General features: G+C 53.4%; 1 protein-coding gene across 1 annotated transcript; it reads right to left on the bottom strand.

The window, feature by feature from the left end:
- Positions 1-2,438: 2,438 nt before the first annotated feature.
- On the bottom strand, positions 2,439-14,581 carry LOC134509428 (ubiquitin carboxyl-terminal hydrolase 42-like). Its single transcript, XM_063321962.1, has 14 exons — positions 14,505-14,581; positions 13,419-13,565; positions 11,740-11,792; positions 9,391-9,636; positions 5,592-5,792; positions 5,015-5,125; positions 4,837-4,939; positions 4,621-4,688; positions 4,393-4,463; positions 3,770-3,852; positions 3,394-3,505; positions 3,010-3,150; positions 2,691-2,791; positions 2,439-2,592 (listed from the first exon to the last, which is right to left on the bottom strand). Exons 1-14 carry the CDS (start codon positions 14,579-14,581, stop codon positions 2,439-2,441), a joined length of 1,668 nt encoding a protein of 555 aa, XP_063178032.1.
- Between the last annotated feature and the right edge of the window lie 3,843 nt (positions 14,582-18,424).

Here is an 18,424-nt window from a genome sequence, read left to right as displayed (position 1 = left end):
TGCCCATGCTGCGTGCATTAGTGTAGAAGCACTCCAGCTGGGCCAGAATAATAGGGAAGAGGTAGAAAAGGAGGAGAATGAAAAGGAGAAATGGAGGGAAAGGAAGCAGAAGGCGGTAATATTGGCAGCTGCTTTTGCACGGGCTCAAGCCTCCTCCCCAGGTTGAGGTTTTCCAAGAGAACGAGGGAGAGGCCGAGGAACAGGAGGGGACTTGGGAACTAGAATCCCACTAGGGAGGGATCAGCGTGCCCTTTGTAAAGAGAAAGGGCACTGGAAAAATGAGTGTCCAAAGGGAAAATCTAATCGGACTCCCGGCCCAGCCATGGCCCCGATACCAGAAGAACTAAGCGGGGCTGTCAACGGGGACTCGGATTGGCGGGGACAGGGGCTTGAGAGAGCGGAATCCCCGTCCGAACCCCTGGTTGAGGTTAAGCAAACTAGTGGCACAAATAACCTTTGCTAAAAACAAAATTAGAGTTCATATTCCACAAAGGAACGTCTGGGAAGCGCAAATACATGTATTGCAGGTGTTACTGAAGACAACGGGAAACGGAGGAAAAGAAGTACCAATCAACTCTCTTTCTGAGATAGAGGATGCTGTAACCCCTTTTGGATGGGACACCAAGAAGCCTGTAAGGGCTAAAGCGGCCGAGCTGGTAAAAATACAATTGAAGCCCGGAGCTAAACCGGTACGACGAAACCAGTATCTTATGAAATACAACAAATTTATTCCACGAACTGGCTGCGGAGAGCACAGCCCCGCTGCAGGGATCAGCTTTGCGCTCTCTTCCTCAGCAGGGTTGGCTCCCAAGCAGCAGCGGCTGTGGGAGCCCGCTTGGAGCTGGCGGTGGAGGGCCCTGGAGCTGCATCATCGGTCACCACCTGGAGGACTTATCTTCTTCCTCTTCGCTGAGGGCTGGCAATCCGTGTTCTCCACCAACCGTCTGCGGAGATCGTGGCCCTGCCGCAGGGACCTGCTTTGCTCTCTTGGCCTCGGCAGGGTTTTCTCCCGAGTAGCGCTGGATGCGGGAGGCATCTGGGAGCGGGTGTTGGAGGGCCCCGCAGCTGCAGCATCCCTGGGAGGGCGGTCACAACTTGGAAGACTACTTCTCCTCCTCCTCCCTCTTGAGGGGTCGTAGTCCGTGGTGACCACGCACCACCTGCACACATCAGTGCCCCCCTGTGGAGATCTGCTCCGGGCCCTCTCCCTGCCACCGCTCCTCTGGCAGCGGGAAGAGGGGATGAATCTCTGCTTCTCTTTCTTCTCTTCCTGCACCTTCTGCGGCACAGGGTCACGTGGCTGACAGGGCACCTGGCAGTCACGTTGCCTTCTGCCTGGCCAGCCTGCAGATGCCACCTGTGCACCGGCCCACCTTCGCTGGCTGGTGCTGGCTTTTGTGGAGCAGCTGCTGTCCTCTGGAGAGCCCTCCGTGCCCAGCGCCATGTCCTGCAAAGAGAGCTGTGAAAAGGTCCTGCCCTTTCCTCCTGCTCTGAAAGGAGCAGAACAGTGAGGAAACCCCAGAAGCTCTGTGAGGGGACAGCTAAGGACGTCCCAAAGGTTCTCCTAGAGAGCTGCAAGGGCAGGAGGGCCAAAGGTGGACAAATGGGATGGACCTAGGTGGGCTGCTTGGGGAGAGCACAGCGTCGTGGCTGTGAGGGAAGCTGCAATGTGGGAGGGAAAACAGAGCAATGCCAAGATCCTGGAAAGAAATCCACTGCCCGTCTGCTTCCCTGACCCACCTCCCCAGAGCTACCTTAGTCCTGCAATGCAGACCTTGTGGTCCCACGGAACCCACCTGCTTGCTGCCAGCTGCCCCCTGACTGATGAAGGAATGGGCATGGTATGGTGCTGGTGAGGAAGGAGCACTTTCTTCAGTTTTCAAAGAAGCAGCCCTTTCTTCAGTTTTCAAAGAGGAGCTCCTGGAGGAAAAAAAAAAAAAAAAAAAGGGATGTTCGCTTAGGGCTGTTCTTGCTGCCTTCTGTGGAGGTCAGTTGTTTTCATGGAGCTGTTTCTATGACAGACAGAAGACATAACCAAGACTAAAAATGGGAAATTTGATTGGGGTCTTCCCACCAGGTCAGCCCCCGTGGGAGCAAGACCTCGTCTTTGTAGCCCCTACAGTCTCCATTGCATAGCATTAGAGAATCATCACATGGTTTGGGTTAGAAGGCATCTTCAACACCATCTCGTTCTATCTCCCCTGCCATGGGCAGGGACACCTGCCACTAGATCAGGTTGCTCAAAGCCCCATCCAACCTGGCCTTGAACACCCCCAGGGACAGGGCATCCTCTTCCAGTGTCTCACCACCCCCACGGTAAAGAATTTCTTCCTCGTATCTAACCTAAATCTTCCCTCTTTCAGGTTAAAACCGTTACCCCTTGCCCTATCACTACACTCCACGATAGAGTCCCTCCCCATCGTTCCTGTAGGCCCCCTTTAAGTCCTCTTCTCGACATTAGCCAGCTTCAGAGAGCAGACAAGTAGCACTTTACACCAGGCCAGCAGCCTAAAGGCCAGCAAGAAAAGGTAAGGACTGACGTGGGGTAGTTCAGATTTGACAGCACCAAAGGATGCAGGTAGTAATTGTCTCCTGTGACAGAAAGAGAAACTCTGAGGAGGATGAGAAGAAAAAGAGCAAAAGCATGAAAGGGAAACGTATTCTAAACACAGGCTAGCACTTGTTATTACCTGACATAGAACAGTAAATAGGCTTGCTGCCTGAGAACTGTGTCGGTGTCATCAAGAACCACAGAGGAATCATCCATCTGGTACCACCGTCCATCGCTGGCCTGTCAAGAAAGGCGTCGATATCTGGAGATGAACTGCGTGGTTTCTCCACACAAGCACAGGCAGAAAACTACCGAACCAAGGGTATGCAGAACCAAATCCAGCCCAGCCCCTCAGGAGACCTTCTCCCCCAAAACCTTGCCTGCCAGTAACACTGACATGGAAGTTTGTCGTCCCCAGGCTACAGTTTTCCCTTGTTAGGAAGGAAGTTGCTCTTTACCTTTGTGTAGCAGAAATAGTGCCCCACATGACAGCTGCCACCGCTGTGCACCAGCACAGCATATAAGGAGTAGAGGAGCGGTTCTCCAGCCGTCTGAGACACATACGGGCGAAGATCCAAGCACTCGGGATACTTCACAACCTACAGAGACACCAAGAGGAGTAAGAAATGATCCCCGGATTTTCTCTAAAGCAACATGTATGGCTTGGGCGGCAGGAAACTGTTCTCGGCCAAAGCAGCTGCATCGCAGCAGAGTACATGCTTGTCTTCCCACAGGAACTCTCCTCTCTCCAGAAGGGAACACACAAAACTCAACAGGGAACACTTGTGAAAGAGCGCACTGCTTTCCAGGAAGAGAAAGTTGCACTCCAATCGCGTACACACCTTTCTGATCTTCCTGCCAGTGAAGTCTCCAAACCTTTTCAGACACAGCGTGAGAACCTTGGGCACACGATGGAACGTAAACCTCTTGGAGGCGGCAACCATCTTGTCACACCTTGAAACCAAGCACAGAGACACATGCTGGAAGGCGCCCTTGAAAGGCACCCTTTTTTCCGCCCCCCCGAAAGCCAGACAGCCTTTCACGTCTCACGCATCCTTACGCTATTTGAAGACTATTCAGTGCCATAATACCATATTTTAAAAAAGGGCTGTCTTATTATTGTGTATGCAACCTACGGGAAAAGCTAGCTTATGCTCCACCACATGCAAAACCTCAAGGCAGGATCTACTGTTAACATGTCCTTAGTAATCGTCTTACTGTCTGCATTTAAAGCAGTTGTTGCCATCCAGCTGCTCAGGTTTCACAAAGTCCTCCAGAGCTGCGGTGACAGACGCGGCTGCCTGGAGGAGGGAGAGAGGAGAGCACTGAGCTGCGGGAAACGCCCTTGCCCAAACACTTACGCAAAATCTCCGGTAGCTGACGCTGAGGAGACCCACCATGAACCCGCAAGCAGCGTCCAGAGGGAGGCAGAAAGAGGGCAGTACTATGCCGAGCACTTCCCTCCATTCCCAGGGATTCCCGGGGCCATCCAGAGCTACCTCCCTGTGGCACCACTCAGTCCAGCTACCCACGGGGAGCAGGGTCATCAAGAGTGAAAACAATACAACCCGTCAGCCGAGGAGCCAGACTGGGGTTGAGGGAGGGCAAAGGGAAGAAGGAGGAGAGTACGTCAAGGGTGCAGAGAGGATAATTTGCACTTGTGCAGCTTCAAGGCAGCACCTGCAGGGAGACCGCTGCCATGGCCTCCCCAGCAGGAGACCGCCCATTCCCCTGCAACCCACCACCAAGGTCTCTTGTGTTGGCTTTTAAGCCAACTGTGTTTGTCTGGAAAGCTACAGGGACCTTGGGGCGTCCTGAAGCACAGTTACAAACCCTCTTACTTTTATATCCAAAGGAACATCCAGGAAGGCCTCGTAGGAATCGGAAATCGCGCTGCAGCTCAAGCAGGTGACTGGAACGCAAATGGAAACGCTCAGCGACAGGGGAAGGGGACTGTGCCGCTTTACGCTCGTCACAGCTGCTCCGCCACGCACACCAACAGCTGTTTATGACAGGCAGACAGAAGGGCACAGACAATCCCAAGGAGAGCAAGAGTTGTGGAAAAGTACCTCTGGATCTCAGGAAGCCCCCAAATATTTGATGGATGATGGTAGTTGCTTCGGAAGAGATGTCCAGGCTGGAGAGAAATGGTAAGGCAGAGAGTTACGCCCTCCAAGACGTTTGTCTTTGTCTGAAAACCCTGGCCGTGGGCTTTCCTTGGTGGGACTCCGTCGGGGAGTCCAAAGGGCTCGGGAACATTGCAAAGGTCATTTGCTTGTGCTTACTCGCTGCTGCCGTGCAGACAAGCTCTCTGCATGGCATCGACAGTACAACGTAAGAAGTCGTGGGCGTCTTCCTGCATGCCATGCTCAAAATGTTCTCCTATGCCTAAGAGAGAAGAAGTTAGTAGTTCTCTCCTACCAGAAGGGACAAACACACATAAAAGCACCTGCAATGACTTACGTCTGAGGACATTGACCACAGCCCAGGGCTGGATGGCACTGGCTGAGGAACGCAGGACCCGCTTCACGTGTGCCTCCATTATGCACATCATGCAGAAACCTTGCTGACGACCTGAAGAGGGAGGGACGGAGGGAGGGTAGGGGGGAAACAAGCTTCTCAGGTGTGCAAGGTATCCATAGCAACAGGAAACCTAACAAAGATCTTGAAGTTCGAAAAACAGTCTCCACTGCTCTTCTCGCAAGCTGTCGACGTCCCAACAAGCCCGGGATGCCTTAACGCACAGAAAACCTTCTTCAGAGGGATGCCCAACTGACAGAAGTTTTCTGTGCAACACGCAAAGGGAGTTTTTAACTTGCAGAAATAGGGAACGAGACCCGTGGTGAGAAAGAGGCGCCCTTCTGAAGATGAAACCACCCAGATGTGAGAAGCGGTTTCTAGGCTTGAGTGTTCAAAGAACACACCCACTCAGGGGATTTACACAGAAGGGCTGCTTTTCTCCCAAATCAAATCCCAGAGTCTGGGAATCCTTGGGAAGTGTCCAAGAGATTTGCAAGGACATGGTCCCAAAAGTACTCACACGACTGACTGTGCTCACGAGAGAGCAGGTAGTTGGCCAGAGGGGGGGTGTACGTCAGGCACTGCAGCACGGAGTTGAGGAAGCACGTATTGCCCAGGTTGTCAAGTCCCGCTCCAGCTCTCTGTCTTTGCTGCCAGTCCATGCAAATCTTCGCCGCGGGAAAGAGGATCCTTTGTGGCAGGGCCATTCCCTCGGCAGTGACTGCAGGGCAATGACATTTGAGAAGTGATGAGACCATAGTGGTGCACAAAAGCCGATTTTAAAAGTTGAGTTCTGTACAGGAGCACCCAGGACAACCAGCTCTAACCTCCAACACAGAAACATTGGGGGAAGCCTCAGACTGCACTGCCACCCCCTGCTTACCCATCCCAGCACATGCTAAAGAAACAACAACTAGCAAATAGGAACTCTACCCATAGGGCATATCTGGACAGCCTATCAAGGTGTAATAGCTCATCCTACCGCTCCCAAGGGAGAGACCAGCCTATACTTTGATCCCGTGTCTAGCTACCACATGATCTGTCCTAAAGCTCAAAGCATAATTACCTTTGCAAGAGGACGGCAGGTGAGGAGAAGTGGGCAGTAAACGATCAATGGTTGGAAAAAAAGTAGCCAAGCAAGTGGCAAAGGAAGGAGCCGAGTTATCCCGAAGGCCAGCTCAGCCCAACTGGCTTTCCCTGGCACGCTCTTCAGGATGCCAAGCCCTGGCCAGGTGAGCTCACAAGCAGCGGGCGGGTGCCGCATCACTGCCCCTTTGTGACAGGGGCCACACCCGGACGCACGGGGACGCACTGCGGCCCCGCAGCCGCCACAGCCCAGGCACCTCCTGCAGCCACCAGCCGGCAGCTGTTGGGCTGCCCCAGGCACTGCTGGCCAAGGGCTGCTCGTCTGCCCGCGGAGCTCCCACCTCTGCCTGGAGCCGCACCGGCCCCAGCAATAAAAACGTACCCAGGGCTGCCAGCGAGCCCCTTCACAGCTTTGGCTGGCACATTCGGGGGGCTGAGGGCTTCTTTTCCACTCTTGACAGACACAGGACTGCGTCTGTGAGACTCGTGCAGCAAAGCACCTGCTGTCTTACAGGTTCCTTTCCAATGAATTTTATCTACCCCCCAAGACACAGCCACAGGCTGACTCTCAACTAGCGCGACCAAAAAAACACCTTGAGCAACTGCGCTGGGTGCCCCTTGGGTGGCTGCCAGGCGCCCACCCAGCTGCTCTCCCACCCTGCACCTCCAAAACGCGTTTCTGGCTGGCTTTTTAGCATCTGGTTTAACCCCTCGACCCCCCAGGAGGGCAGCGAGTAGTGCTTCTGCCCCAACGAGGCAGCTGGTTGCTATTCCTGCCCGCCTTGAGCTCGCCAGTTGGGCCCCTGCACCGCCTGGGTCCTCTAGTTTTCCCTACTCTTGCTCAGGGCACTGAGTTCCTCCTGCTCAGCTCGGGGCAGTTACTTTTCCTCCTGCGCCACTCAGGGAGGCTTTCTTCTTTACACCCTTCACTTGGGGCATCCACTTTGGCCTCAGCGTTGCTTGGGTGGCTTCTTTTCATCATGTCCCTCTCAGGACAGCTGGTGTTTCCCCGCTCTTGCCTGGGGAGGCTCATTTTGCCCTTTCCCTATACCAGAGAAATTTAGGAAATTTAGGGAGATTTACTCTTGCCCTGCTAGAGGTGGCTCCGTGGCTCTACCAAAATCGGGGTGGCTCGCTTTGCTCCTGCCCCACTTGGGCACTGAGTTTTCTCCCTGGCCTGCTCAAGGGATCTCGTTCTGCCCCTGCCCCCACCCCACGCAGACCTACCATGATTGCCCCGGCCACTGCAGGACTCCTGTGACCCCAGGAAACCACCAGCCAAGAGTAAGTACAAACCGCGGAACAGCCCTTCGTCTCCCAGAGCTCCTCCTTTACAAAGGCACAAATCTGCTGTTTCTGCCGCGAGGGAAATCCCGGCTCTGCAGGAGGGGTCGTGTTGGCGGCCTCTCTCCTCTCCTCTCCTCTCCTCTCCTCTCCTCTCCTCTCCTCTCCTCTCCTCTCCTCTCCTCTCCTCTCCTCTCCTCTCCTCTCCTCTCCTCTCCTCTCCTCTCCTCTCCTCTCCTCTCCTCTCCTCTCCTCTCCTCTCCTCTCCCTAAGGAGAGGCTAAAGGCTCTGCAAAGTTGCAGCTTGGAATTGCTCTCTGCTCCCCCAGTCTGTGCCTGTTGCTTTAATGGGAGGGGGGTTTCGTCCATTGGTGGGTTTTTTTCTTCCTCTGTTGCAGAAATAGCACCCACGATGGCCAAGGCTATCAAAGATTTCAAAACCAGGTTCTCTCGGTAATGAGTTTGCCGTGCAGGCCTGGGACGTTCCCTCTCTGTGGCACTGGAGGAGGAGAAGGTCCCCAAACAGCCCTTTTCTTTGGACTCTGGGGAGGCTGCAGCTTTGTCATCTGTCAAAAGAAGCGGGTACAGAATCTCCCGACACAAAAACCTGGGAAGTCTTGGCACCGGTGGAGAGTGGAAGATCCAGAGACCATTTACGGTTTAACCTCTCAATAAAGTATAAAATGGTTTTCATGAGTATTTTGCCCCTTGTCGGTTTTGCCCTCATCAAGGTACATTCCCCCCTAACAGCAATGCTGTGGGCAATACCCACACCCGAGTATGCGGCTGTAGGGTTCATTAAGGGGCAGCCGAGCAGCGCCCAAGATTGGTCTTGGGCCTCAGCCCGCCCTTTGCTCAAGGCTCCACTGGGGCCTGAACACCAGGCCAGACTCCCCTTCCCTCCTCTCTGGTTGAAAGACGTGGTTGGAATGAGAGAAACGGAGAAAAAGAAAGCAAGCCACAGAAAGCAGCAGCCTACAGGGCTTCTCTGGAGCCCTCCCAGGAGCGCTTTCCCCAGCAAGGTTTGCCCCGGTCGGTGCGCACAGACAGCTCCGCCGGCTCGGGCTTTGGCAGCCATGGAACCAGCAGCAGAGCTGCTCCAGAGCTGCCACCAACAACAGCCTCCACTACCGGCACCTTCTCCCAGACAGCCAAGGCCTAGGGCAGCCAACATGGCTTGCGGCAGGACAGTCCCTCCCCTTTACCACCTGGACGCACCCCTGAGCGCTAACAGAGAGCCCGGCTCCCCCGGCACATGGCCTGGCTCTGCCCAGCCCCGTCCTCCGCTGGCACCACCTCTGGGTGAGCTCCCTTTCAAGGCAGACGTGACCCACAGGCCCAAACGCTCACCACAGAATCACACAACGGTGGGGGTTGGAAGGGCCCTCTGGAGATCATCTCATCCAACATCCAACCCCCTGCCAGAGCAGGGTCACCCAGAGCAGGTGGCACAGGAACGCATCCAGGCGGCTTTGGAATGTCTCCAGAGACGCAGCCTCCACCACCTCTCTGGGCAGCCTGTGACAGGGCTCTGCCACCCTCACAGCAAAGAAGTTCCTCCTCATGTTTAGGTGGAAGTGCCTATGCTCCAGTTTGTGCCCGTTACCCCTTGTCCCGTCGCTGGGCGCCACTGAAAAGAGCCTGGCCCCATCCTCCTGACACCCCCTCTTTCAGTATTTAGAAGCGTTGATAAGGTCCCCCCTCAGTCGTCTTTTTTCCAGACTGAAAAGACCCAAATCCCTCAGCCTTTCTGCATAAGAGAGCTGTTCCAGTCCCCTCATCATTTCCAGTCTTTGGGTTTCTTGCCGTCTCCTTTTGAAACATTGATCAGTGATGTGAAAGAATCATATTTGCCCCGTGTCGTGTACAACTCCATAGTGCCTTGCTGAAAGGTGTCAAGCAGTAATACTTTCTGGGGTTGAAAATAGGGCTGCTGTCACAGACATGTACGAGTGTGGGGATTCCTGCTCCGCGCCTCGTTGCTGTTCCTGATTGATTCTAAAAAATCAAAGTTTTGGTGCAAGATGAGAATCTGGCCCAGGTTCTCCGGCGCCAGGATGGCTCGACGATGCTCCAGGACGCTCTGGCCGGTGGCAAAGGCCTGCTCGGGCGAGTCGGCGGTGGCCGGGATGGGCAGGTACTGCCAGCTCAGCCGCCCCCGCCGTTCCCCCTCCGCCCACCTCTTCTCTCCATCCCCTGGCCCACACGTCGGAGGAGCAGGCGAGGGGGGCATGGGGGGTTACACGGAGTTCCCCCCAAAAGAGGCGGGTCACGGCCCCAAAATCTCTGGAAGTTGGGCGGGGGCTGTGGTGGTTAAAAAACGTTAAAGATCCCTGTGACTCTGGGTGTGAGGCACTGAAATAGTGAACAAGCTCTTCTTTTTATAGCCATTGAAAAATAATATTCATTCCTGTATCTAGAAGGAGATCAAAATAAAAAGCGCTCTCTCTAAGGGTGCTCTGATTCTCTACGCTGTCAAGGAGCTTAGACTAGGAAAAGAGCTGGAGAAGCTGTACTTATAAAGAGCTATTCCAGCGTCAGAATATATGTCTAAACAGAGAGCCAGTCTAAGGGACTTGGGACGTGAAGGCCTTGGAGGCCAGGAAACACACTCCGTGCCCTTGTTGGGATGCACCCGAGAGTGCTGAGGGAGCTGGCGGAAGTCATTGCTGGGCCGCTCTCCATCATCTTTGAAAGGTCCTGGAGAACAGGCGAGGTGCCTGAGGACTGGAGGAAAGCCAACGTCACTCCAGTCTTCAAAAAAGGCAAGAAGGAGGAGCCGGGGAACTACAGGCCGGTCAGCCTCACCTCCATCCCTGGAAAGATGATGGACCAGCTTGTTCTGGGCGTCATCTCAAGGCATGTGGAGGAAAAGAAAGCTATCGGAAGTACTCAACGTGGATTCACCAAGGGGAAATCATGTCTGACTAATCTGATAGCCTTCTATGATGGCATGACTGGACGGATAGATGAGGGGAGTGCAGTGGATGTGGTCTACCTTGACTTCAGCAAGGCTTTCGACACGGTCTCCCACAGCATCCTCATAGGGAAGCTTGTGAAGAGTGGGCTCGATGAATGGACAGTGAGGTGGATAGATAACTGGTTGAAAGAGCGAGCTCAGAGGGTCGTGATTAGGGGCACAGAGTCTAGTTGGAGGTCAGTGACGAGTGGTGTTCCGCGGGCGTCAGTACTGGGTCCAGTCCTGTTCAATATATTCATCAACAACCTGCATGAGGGGACAGAGTGCACCCTCAGCAAGTTCGCCAATGACACAAAGCTGGGGGGTGGCTGACACACCGGAAGGCTGTGCCGCCATCCAGCGAGCCCTGGACAGGCTGGAGATCTGGGCAGAGAGGAACCTTATGAAATTCAAGAAGGGCAAGTGTAGGGTGCTGCACCTGGGGAGGAATAACCCCATGCACCAGGACAGGTTGGGGGCTGACCTGCTGGAGAGCAGCTCAGCTGAAAGAGACCTGGGAGTCCTGGTGGACAACAGGAAGACCATGAGCCACCAATGTGCCCTTGTGGCCAAGAAGGCCAATGGCATCCTGGGGTGCATCAGGAAAAATGTGGCCAGCAGGTGGAGGGAAGTCATCCTCCCCCTCTACACTGCCCTGGTGAGGCCGCACCTGGAGTGCTGTGTCCAGTTCTGGGCTCCCCCGTTCAAGAGGGACAGGGAACTGCTGGAGAGGGTGCAGCAGAGAGCTACCAAGATGCCGATGGGACTGGAACAGCTCTCTTATGAAGAAAGGCTGAGGGATTTGGGTCTCTTCAGTCTGGAAAAAAGACGGCTGAGGGGCAACCTTATCAACGCTTCTAAATACTGAAAGGGGGGGTGTCAGGAGGATGGGGCCAGGCTCTTTTCAGTGGTGTCCAGTGACAGGACAAGAGGTAATGGGCACAAACTGGAGCTTAGGAAGTTCCCCCTAACCACGAGGAGGAACTACTTTCCTTCCAGGGTGGCAGAGCACTGGAACAGGCTGCCCAGAGAGGTGGTGGAGGCTGCGTCTCTGGAGACATTCCAAAGCCGCCTGGACAGGCTCCTGTGTAACCTGCTCTGGGTGACCCTGCTCTGGCACGGGGGTCGGACTAGATGATCTCCAGAGGTCCCTTCCAACCCTATGATTCTATGATTCTATGGTATATAAAAATCAAGGGCAGAAGAGACCTAACAGTCTAAAACTTGCTATCTATTCTACAAGAAAAAAGTATGCTTGAAAGAGTCAAGGGCAAGAAGTATCTCAAGGCATGAATGGAGGCAGACAAGTCAAACAATGGCTACTTTGACTGCTGCCTCACACTGACTTAGAGATCTTAAATCAATTATCGCACTAGTGTCCACAACCTTCTGCCTGCAAAAAACTACACGCAGCTGAGGTCAGGCTCTGAGGTTTATACTGCTTCACATTTAACACGCAATTTGAAAATCCCATTTTTAAATTCACCTACAATTCTGAAAATCTGCTAGTTTTAATACCTTGTGTCATATGTACGCTACAAACAAGTCACTGAAAAAAGGTCCTCCTTTTATTTATGGCCTGCTTTAATCCACCCTTTTGGGTCTGACAGCATTGCAAAAGCATCTCTCTGAGCAGTAGCGAGAGAAGTATCTTCACCCAGATAAAGCACAGACGCTCCTCAGAACAGAAGTCATCAGAAGGCAAGCCTACACGCGCAACGACAAAGAAAAATCTTCATTAGGCTTACAGGCCTTGCTAAACAGCTAGCATGCTACTGGGGGAAGGACTTGCAGGGTAAGAGATAAAAACGGCTAGTAACATGCCAGACTGTCTCTACCAGCAAGCAACGTAACTCTCAAGAGCACCTCTTCTCCCTAGTGCTTAAAAACATGCTTTCTCAGTATGTGATTTTTTAACTGTTCTGATCAACACCACTTGTACGCTTTGCAACAAAGAAATCATCCCTGTGGCTGGCACTGAAAGCAGCGCCTCAAAACATCCTGACTGACAGACTGGACTACGATTTCTGGATTTTCAGTCTCCACCAAGATAAGTATCAATGATCTCATCTCCAACGGGTGTATCACCATTTCTTGATTGAGCTAGTTCAGTAGGCCAAAAAGGTCACGGAACAAGTGGCACAGTGAAGGGCAAGGTTTAAAAGGCGCTCAAACGTTTTCTCTAAAACGCTACGTTTGCACAGTGTGGAAGACATTCCAGTCGACAGATGGACAGACGTCGGCTGTGAGGCCAAATGACTTCCTTTGGAGTTAGCATGAGTTTGTTTTGAAGACATCGCATCGTGGCATTACTAAAACTGTCAAGTGCATGCTGTAACACTGAACTCAAGCAAGTTCTGAGCTCTAGAGACAGTCTTAGAAGAGCACTCTTCTTCCTTAAAACTATTCACCTAAGAACAGTTCAGAGTCCCATTTTTGGTTTTGTACTTGTTTGCCTTTTGCCTGATAAGCAGAATAGCACATTCTCCAAGGGTTTTTGAGACAGAATATTACAGGGCAGGAAGGAGTACTCAAGAAACCTGTGCTCTGGAGTTTACCGTTCTACCAGGATATTGTGAGAACATCTATGATAAGAAATTCAGATCAAATTACAAGGAGGCAAGTTTAAATGCACTGTTCTTGAGTACGGGCTTTTTGAAGGGAATTCTGCCCCCACAGAACACGCCTCTAGAGTAAGCGTGGAAGAGAACATCCCTCCACCCCCTTTGTAAAATAGGTCCCAACCACCCCTTTTGCCTTCCCGGCATCTTTAAAAGCATCATCGCATATTTTTCCACTGATCTTTAAAATCCTGTTTACTTTGACCTCATATCAGCTTTGCTTCTATTACTAGACTTCCATTATGAAAAGTAACAGTTACTGAACTGTAAAAGCTTGGAGTACTCGGAAAAATCTGAACAAGTAGGCCGTCTTCACTCAAGCTTCACTTTGCTCTTTCCAAGATCGTTTCAACATTTTGTCAGGACTGCTGCACAGACAAAGGTATAAAATGCAATACTGTATGTCCACATATAGGAATTCCAAAAATCCCACTTCGCAGAGGTCACAGAGGGTGATGTGGAGGCCGTCGAAGGTGACTGTATCGTAGTTCAGCTTGGAGAAGAACTTGAAATGGACACAAGACACGGTCGGGGCCAGGCGGTGCCTGCTACGCAATGGCGTCTAGCACAGTAGATGGCGTCACGGCCTCCACACCGCATCAGGGCCCACGGCGGCATGGGGAAGGGCCCACTGAGGGGCCGGGGACAGCAGCGCAGGCTGAGGGCGAGCGGGCCGGCAGTGCTCAGAGGCTCTGGCTCTCTGCCACAGCCAGGCCCCACAGCCTCAGGCAGGCTCGGCTGGCGGAGGCCTCAGGAATGCCCCGGCTCCCAGCCCCACAAGGTCTCCAGCCTGCAGCTGTCAGTGACGGAGCTGGGCCGTGGCGGTGGTGCCAGCCCGGCTCCTCCTGGCAGCCCGGGCGGTGGGTGGGCGAGGGGCAGCGGCCCCCGTGGCCCCAGCTCGGCCTCCCCTCCCTCTCCGTCAGCGGACAAAACCAGTATCTTATGAAACACAACAAATTTATTCCATGAACTGGGTGCGGAGAGCTCGGGGCTGGCACCAGCTGGGGCTTTGCTGGGAAAAGCCAGGCGAGAGTGACCCTGACATGCCACACGCGTACCTCGAGCCGGGATCTGGCAACCCGTCCCTCTGCCCAGCGCCGCCACGGGATGCAGAAAGCAGCGCTGCTGGCCCTGGTGTGGTCCTGAGCCGTGTCTCAGCAGACCAGTCTTTAACCAGCAGGCCTAAAAAGAGGAAAAATTGCCCACGTTTCAGCTATGCTCAAGTGTTTGCAGGCAGTAAGGTTTTTGGAGCTGCCTGCTGGTGCCGCTCCTGCGGAACGCTCAGGAACCAGGGCGGCTGGCTGCCTGTACCTGCAGGCGGTGGAGTGTGCGCAGTAACAGACTCCCACCATGGTATCAGCCTTGTTGGCCCTCCCCCTGATTCTTACCCATACACCCTCAACCCTATGGCACCATCATGAAGCTCTTGACATTCCTAACACTCCCTAACATACAGAGCCACCCCACCTCCTCTCCTTCCTTGCCTCTCCCTTCTGAAGAGTTCGTAGCCACCTAACGCAGCACTCCAGTCGTGCAAGTCATCCCACCACGTTTCCGCCATGGCGACTACGTCACAGTTTTCCTGCTGCACAATGGCTTCCAGCTTCTCCTCTCTGTTGCCCATGCTGCGTGCATTAGTGTAGAAGCACTCCAGCTGGGCCAGAATAATAGGGAAGAGGTAGAAAAGGAGGAGAATGAAAAGGAGAAATGGAGGGAAAGGAAGCAGAAGGCGGTAATATTGGCAGCTGCTTTTGCACGGGCTCAAGCCTCCTCCCCAGGTTGAGGTTTTCCAAGAGAACGAGGGAGAGGCCGAGGAACAGGAGGGGACTTGGGAACTAGAATCCCACTAGGGAGGGATCAGCGTGCCCTTTGTAAAGAGAAAGGGCACTGGAAAAATGAGTGTCCAAAGGGAAAATCTAATCGGACTCCCGGCCCAGCCATGGCCCCGATACCAGAAGAACTAAGCGGGGCTGTCAACGGGGACTCGGATTGGCGGGGACAGGGGCTTGAGAGAGCGGAATCCCCGTCCAAACCCCTGGTTGAGGTTAAGCAAACTAGTGGCACAAATAACCTTTGCTAAAAACAAAATTAGAGTTCATATTCCACAAAGGAACGTCTGGGAAGCGCAAATACATGTATTGCAGGTGTTACTGAAGACAACGGGAAACGGAGGAAAAGAAGTACCAATCAACTCTCTTTCTGAGATAGAGGATGCTGTAACCCCTTTTGGATGGGACACCAAGAAGCCTGTAAGGGCTAAAGCGGCCGAGCTGGTAAAAATACAATTGAAGCCCGGAGCTAAACCGGTACGACGAAACCAGTATCTTATGAAATACAACAAATTTATTCCACGAACTGGCTGCGGAGAGCACAGCCCCGCTGCAGGGATCAGCTTTGCGCTCTCTTCCTCAGCAGGGTTGGCTCCCAAGCAGCAGCGGCTGTGGGAGCCCGCTTGGAGCTGGCGGTGGAGGGCCCTGGAGCTGCATCATCGGTCACCACCTGGAGGACTTATCTTCTTCCTCTTCGCTGAGGGCTGGCAATCCGTGTTCTCCACCAACCGTCTGCGGAGATCGTGGCCCTGCCGCAGGGACCTGCTTTGCTCTCTTGGCCTCGGCAGGGTTTTCTCCCGAGTAGCGCTGGATGCGGGAGGCATCTGGGAGCGGGTGTTGGAGGGCCCCGCAGCTGCAGCATCCCTGGGAGGGCGGTCACAACTTGGAAGACTACTTCTCCTCCTCCTCCCTCTTGAGGGGTCGTAGTCCGTGGTGACCACGCACCACCTGCACACATCAGTGCCCCCCTGTGGAGATCTGCTCCGGGCCCTCTCCCTGCCACCGCTCCTCTGGCAGCGGGAAGAGGGGATGAATCTCTGCTTCTCTTTCTTCTCTTCCTGCACCTTCTGCGGCACAGGGTCACGTGGCTGACAGGGCACCTGGCAGTCACGTTGCCTTCTGCCTGGCCAGCCTGCAGATGCCACCTGTGCACCGGCCCACCTTCGCTGGCTGGTGCTGGCTTTTGTGGAGCAGCTGCTGTCCTCTGGAGAGCCCTCCGTGCCCAGCGCCATGTCCTGCAAAGAGAGCTGTGAAAAGGTCCTGCCCTTTCCTCCTGCTCTGAAAGGAGCAGAACAGTGAGGAAACCCCAGAAGCTCTGTGAGGGGACAGCTAAGGACGTCCCAAAGGTTCTCCTAGAGAGCTGCAAGGGCAGGAGGGCCAAAGGTGGACAAATGGGATGGACCTAGGTGGGCTGCTTGGGGAGAGCACAGCGTCGTGGCTGTGAGGGAAGCTGCAATGTGGGAGGGAAAACAGAGCAATGCCAAGATCCTGGAAAGAAATCCACTGCCCGTCTGCTTCCCTGACCCACCTCCCCAGAGCTACCTTAGTCCTGCAATGCAGACCTTGTGGTCCCACGGAACCCACCTGCTTGCTGCCAGCTGCCCCCTGACTGATGAAGGAATGGGCATGGTATGGTGCTGGTGAGGAAGGAGCACTTTCTTCAGTTTTCAAAGAAGCAGCCCTTTCTTCAGTTTTCAAAGAGGAGCTCCTGGAGGAAAAAAAAAAAAAAAAAAAGGGATGTTCGCTTAGGGCTGTTCTTGCTGCCTTCTGTGGAGGTCAGTTGTTTTCATGGAGCTGTTTCTATGACAGACAGAAGACATAACCAAGACTAAAAATGGGAAATTTGATTGGGGTCTTCCCACCAGGTCAGCCCCCGTGGGAGCAAGACCTCGTCTTTGTAGCCCCTACAGTCTCCATTGCATAGCATTAGAGAATCATCACATGGTTTGGGTTAGAAGGCATCTTCAACACCATCTCGTTCTATCTCCCCTGCCATGGGCAGGGACACCTGCCACTAGATCAGGTTGCTCAAAGCCCCATCCAACCTGGCCTTGAACACCCCCAGGGACAGGGCATCCTCTTCCAGTGTCTCACCACCCCCACGGTAAAGAATTTCTTCCTCGTATCTAACCTAAATCTTCCCTCTTTCAGGTTAAAACCGTTACCCCTTGCCCTATCACTACACTCCACGATAGAGTCCCTCCCCATCGTTCCTGTAGGCCCCCTTTAAGTCCTCTTCTCGACATTAGCCAGCTTCAGAGAGCAGACAAGTAGCACTTTACACCAGGCCAGCAGCCTAAAGGCCAGCAAGAAAAGGTAAGGACTGACGTGGGGTAGTTCAGATTTGACAGCACCAAAGGATGCAGGTAGTAATTGTCTCCTGTGACAGAAAGAGAAACTCTGAGGAGGATGAGAAGAAAAAGAGCAAAAGCATGAAAGGGAAACGTATTCTAAACACAGGCTAGCACTTGTTTATTACCTGACATAGAACAGTAAATAGGCTTGCTGCCTGAGAACTGTGTCGGTGTCATCAAGAACCACAGAGGAATCATCCATCTGGTACCACCGTCCATCGCTGGCCTGTCAAGAAAGGCGTCGATATCTGGAGATGAACTGCGTGGTTTCTCCACACAAGCACAGGCAGAAAACTACCGAACCAAGGGTATGCAGAACCAAATCCAGCCCAGCCCCTCAGGAGACCTTCTCCCCCAAAACCTTGCCTGCCAGTAACACTGACATGGAAGTTTGTCGTCCCCAGGCTACAGTTTTCCCTTGTTAGGAAGGAAGTTGCTCTTTACCTTTGTGTAGCAGAAATAGTGCCCCACATGACAGCTGCCACCGCTGTGCACCAGCACAGCATATAAGGAGTAGAGGAGCGGTTCTCCAGCCGTCTGAGACACATACGGGCGAAGATCCAAGCACTCGGGATACTTCACAACCTACAGAGACACCAAGAGGAGTAAGAAATGATCCCCGGATTTTCTCTAAAGCAACATGTATGGCTTGGGCGGCAGGAAACTGTTCTCGGCCAAAGCAGCTGCATCGCAGCAGAGTACATGCTTGTCTTCCCACAGGAACTCTCCTCTCTCCAGAAGGGAACACACAAAACTCAACAGGGAACACTTGTGAAAGAGCGCACTGCTTTCCAGGAAGAGAAAGTTGCACTCCAATCGCGTACACACCTTTCTGATCTTCCTGCCAGTGAAGTCTCCAAACCTTTTCAGACACAGCGTGAGAACCTTGGGCACACGATGGAACGTAAACCTCTTGGAGGCGGCAACCATCTTGTCACACCTTGAAACCAAGCACAGAGACACATGCTGGAAGGCGCCCTTGAAAGGCACCCTTTTTTCCGCCCCCCCGAAAGCCAGACAGCCTTTCACGTCTCACGCATCCTTACGCTATTTGAAGACTATTCAGTGCCATAATACCATATTTTAAAAAAGGGCTGTCTATTATTGTGTATGCAACCTACGGGAAAAGCTAGCTTATGCTCCACCCACATGCAAAACCTCAAGGCAGGATCTACTGTTAACATGTCCTTAGTAATCGTCTTACTGTCTGCATTTAAAGCA

The sequence above is a fragment of the Chroicocephalus ridibundus genome, unplaced genomic scaffold (assembly GCF_963924245.1).
Source record: "Chroicocephalus ridibundus unplaced genomic scaffold, bChrRid1.1 SCAFFOLD_159, whole genome shotgun sequence".
In the NCBI taxonomy this organism is placed as follows: domain Eukaryota; kingdom Metazoa; phylum Chordata; class Aves; order Charadriiformes; family Laridae; genus Chroicocephalus; species Chroicocephalus ridibundus.
The sequence above is the reverse complement of the archived record's forward strand: the minus strand, read 5'-3'. Positions and strand labels throughout refer to the sequence as shown.

Excerpts from the sequence above, each read along its gene's own strand:
- LOC134509428 (XM_063321962.1), bottom strand. The coding sequence starts at position 14,581 with ATGGCGGAAACGTGGTGGGATGACTTGCACGACTGGAGTGCTGCGTTA. Across the intron at positions 9,637-11,739 it reads TTTAAGATCTCTAAGTCAGT|GGGATGGAGAGAAGAGGTGG; the intron begins GTGAGGCAGCAG and ends CGTGTGGGCCAG. Across the intron at positions 5,793-9,390 it reads GAGCAGGAATCCCCACACTC|TCACTGCCGAGGGAATGGCC; the intron begins GTACATGTCTGT and ends ATTGCCCTGCAG.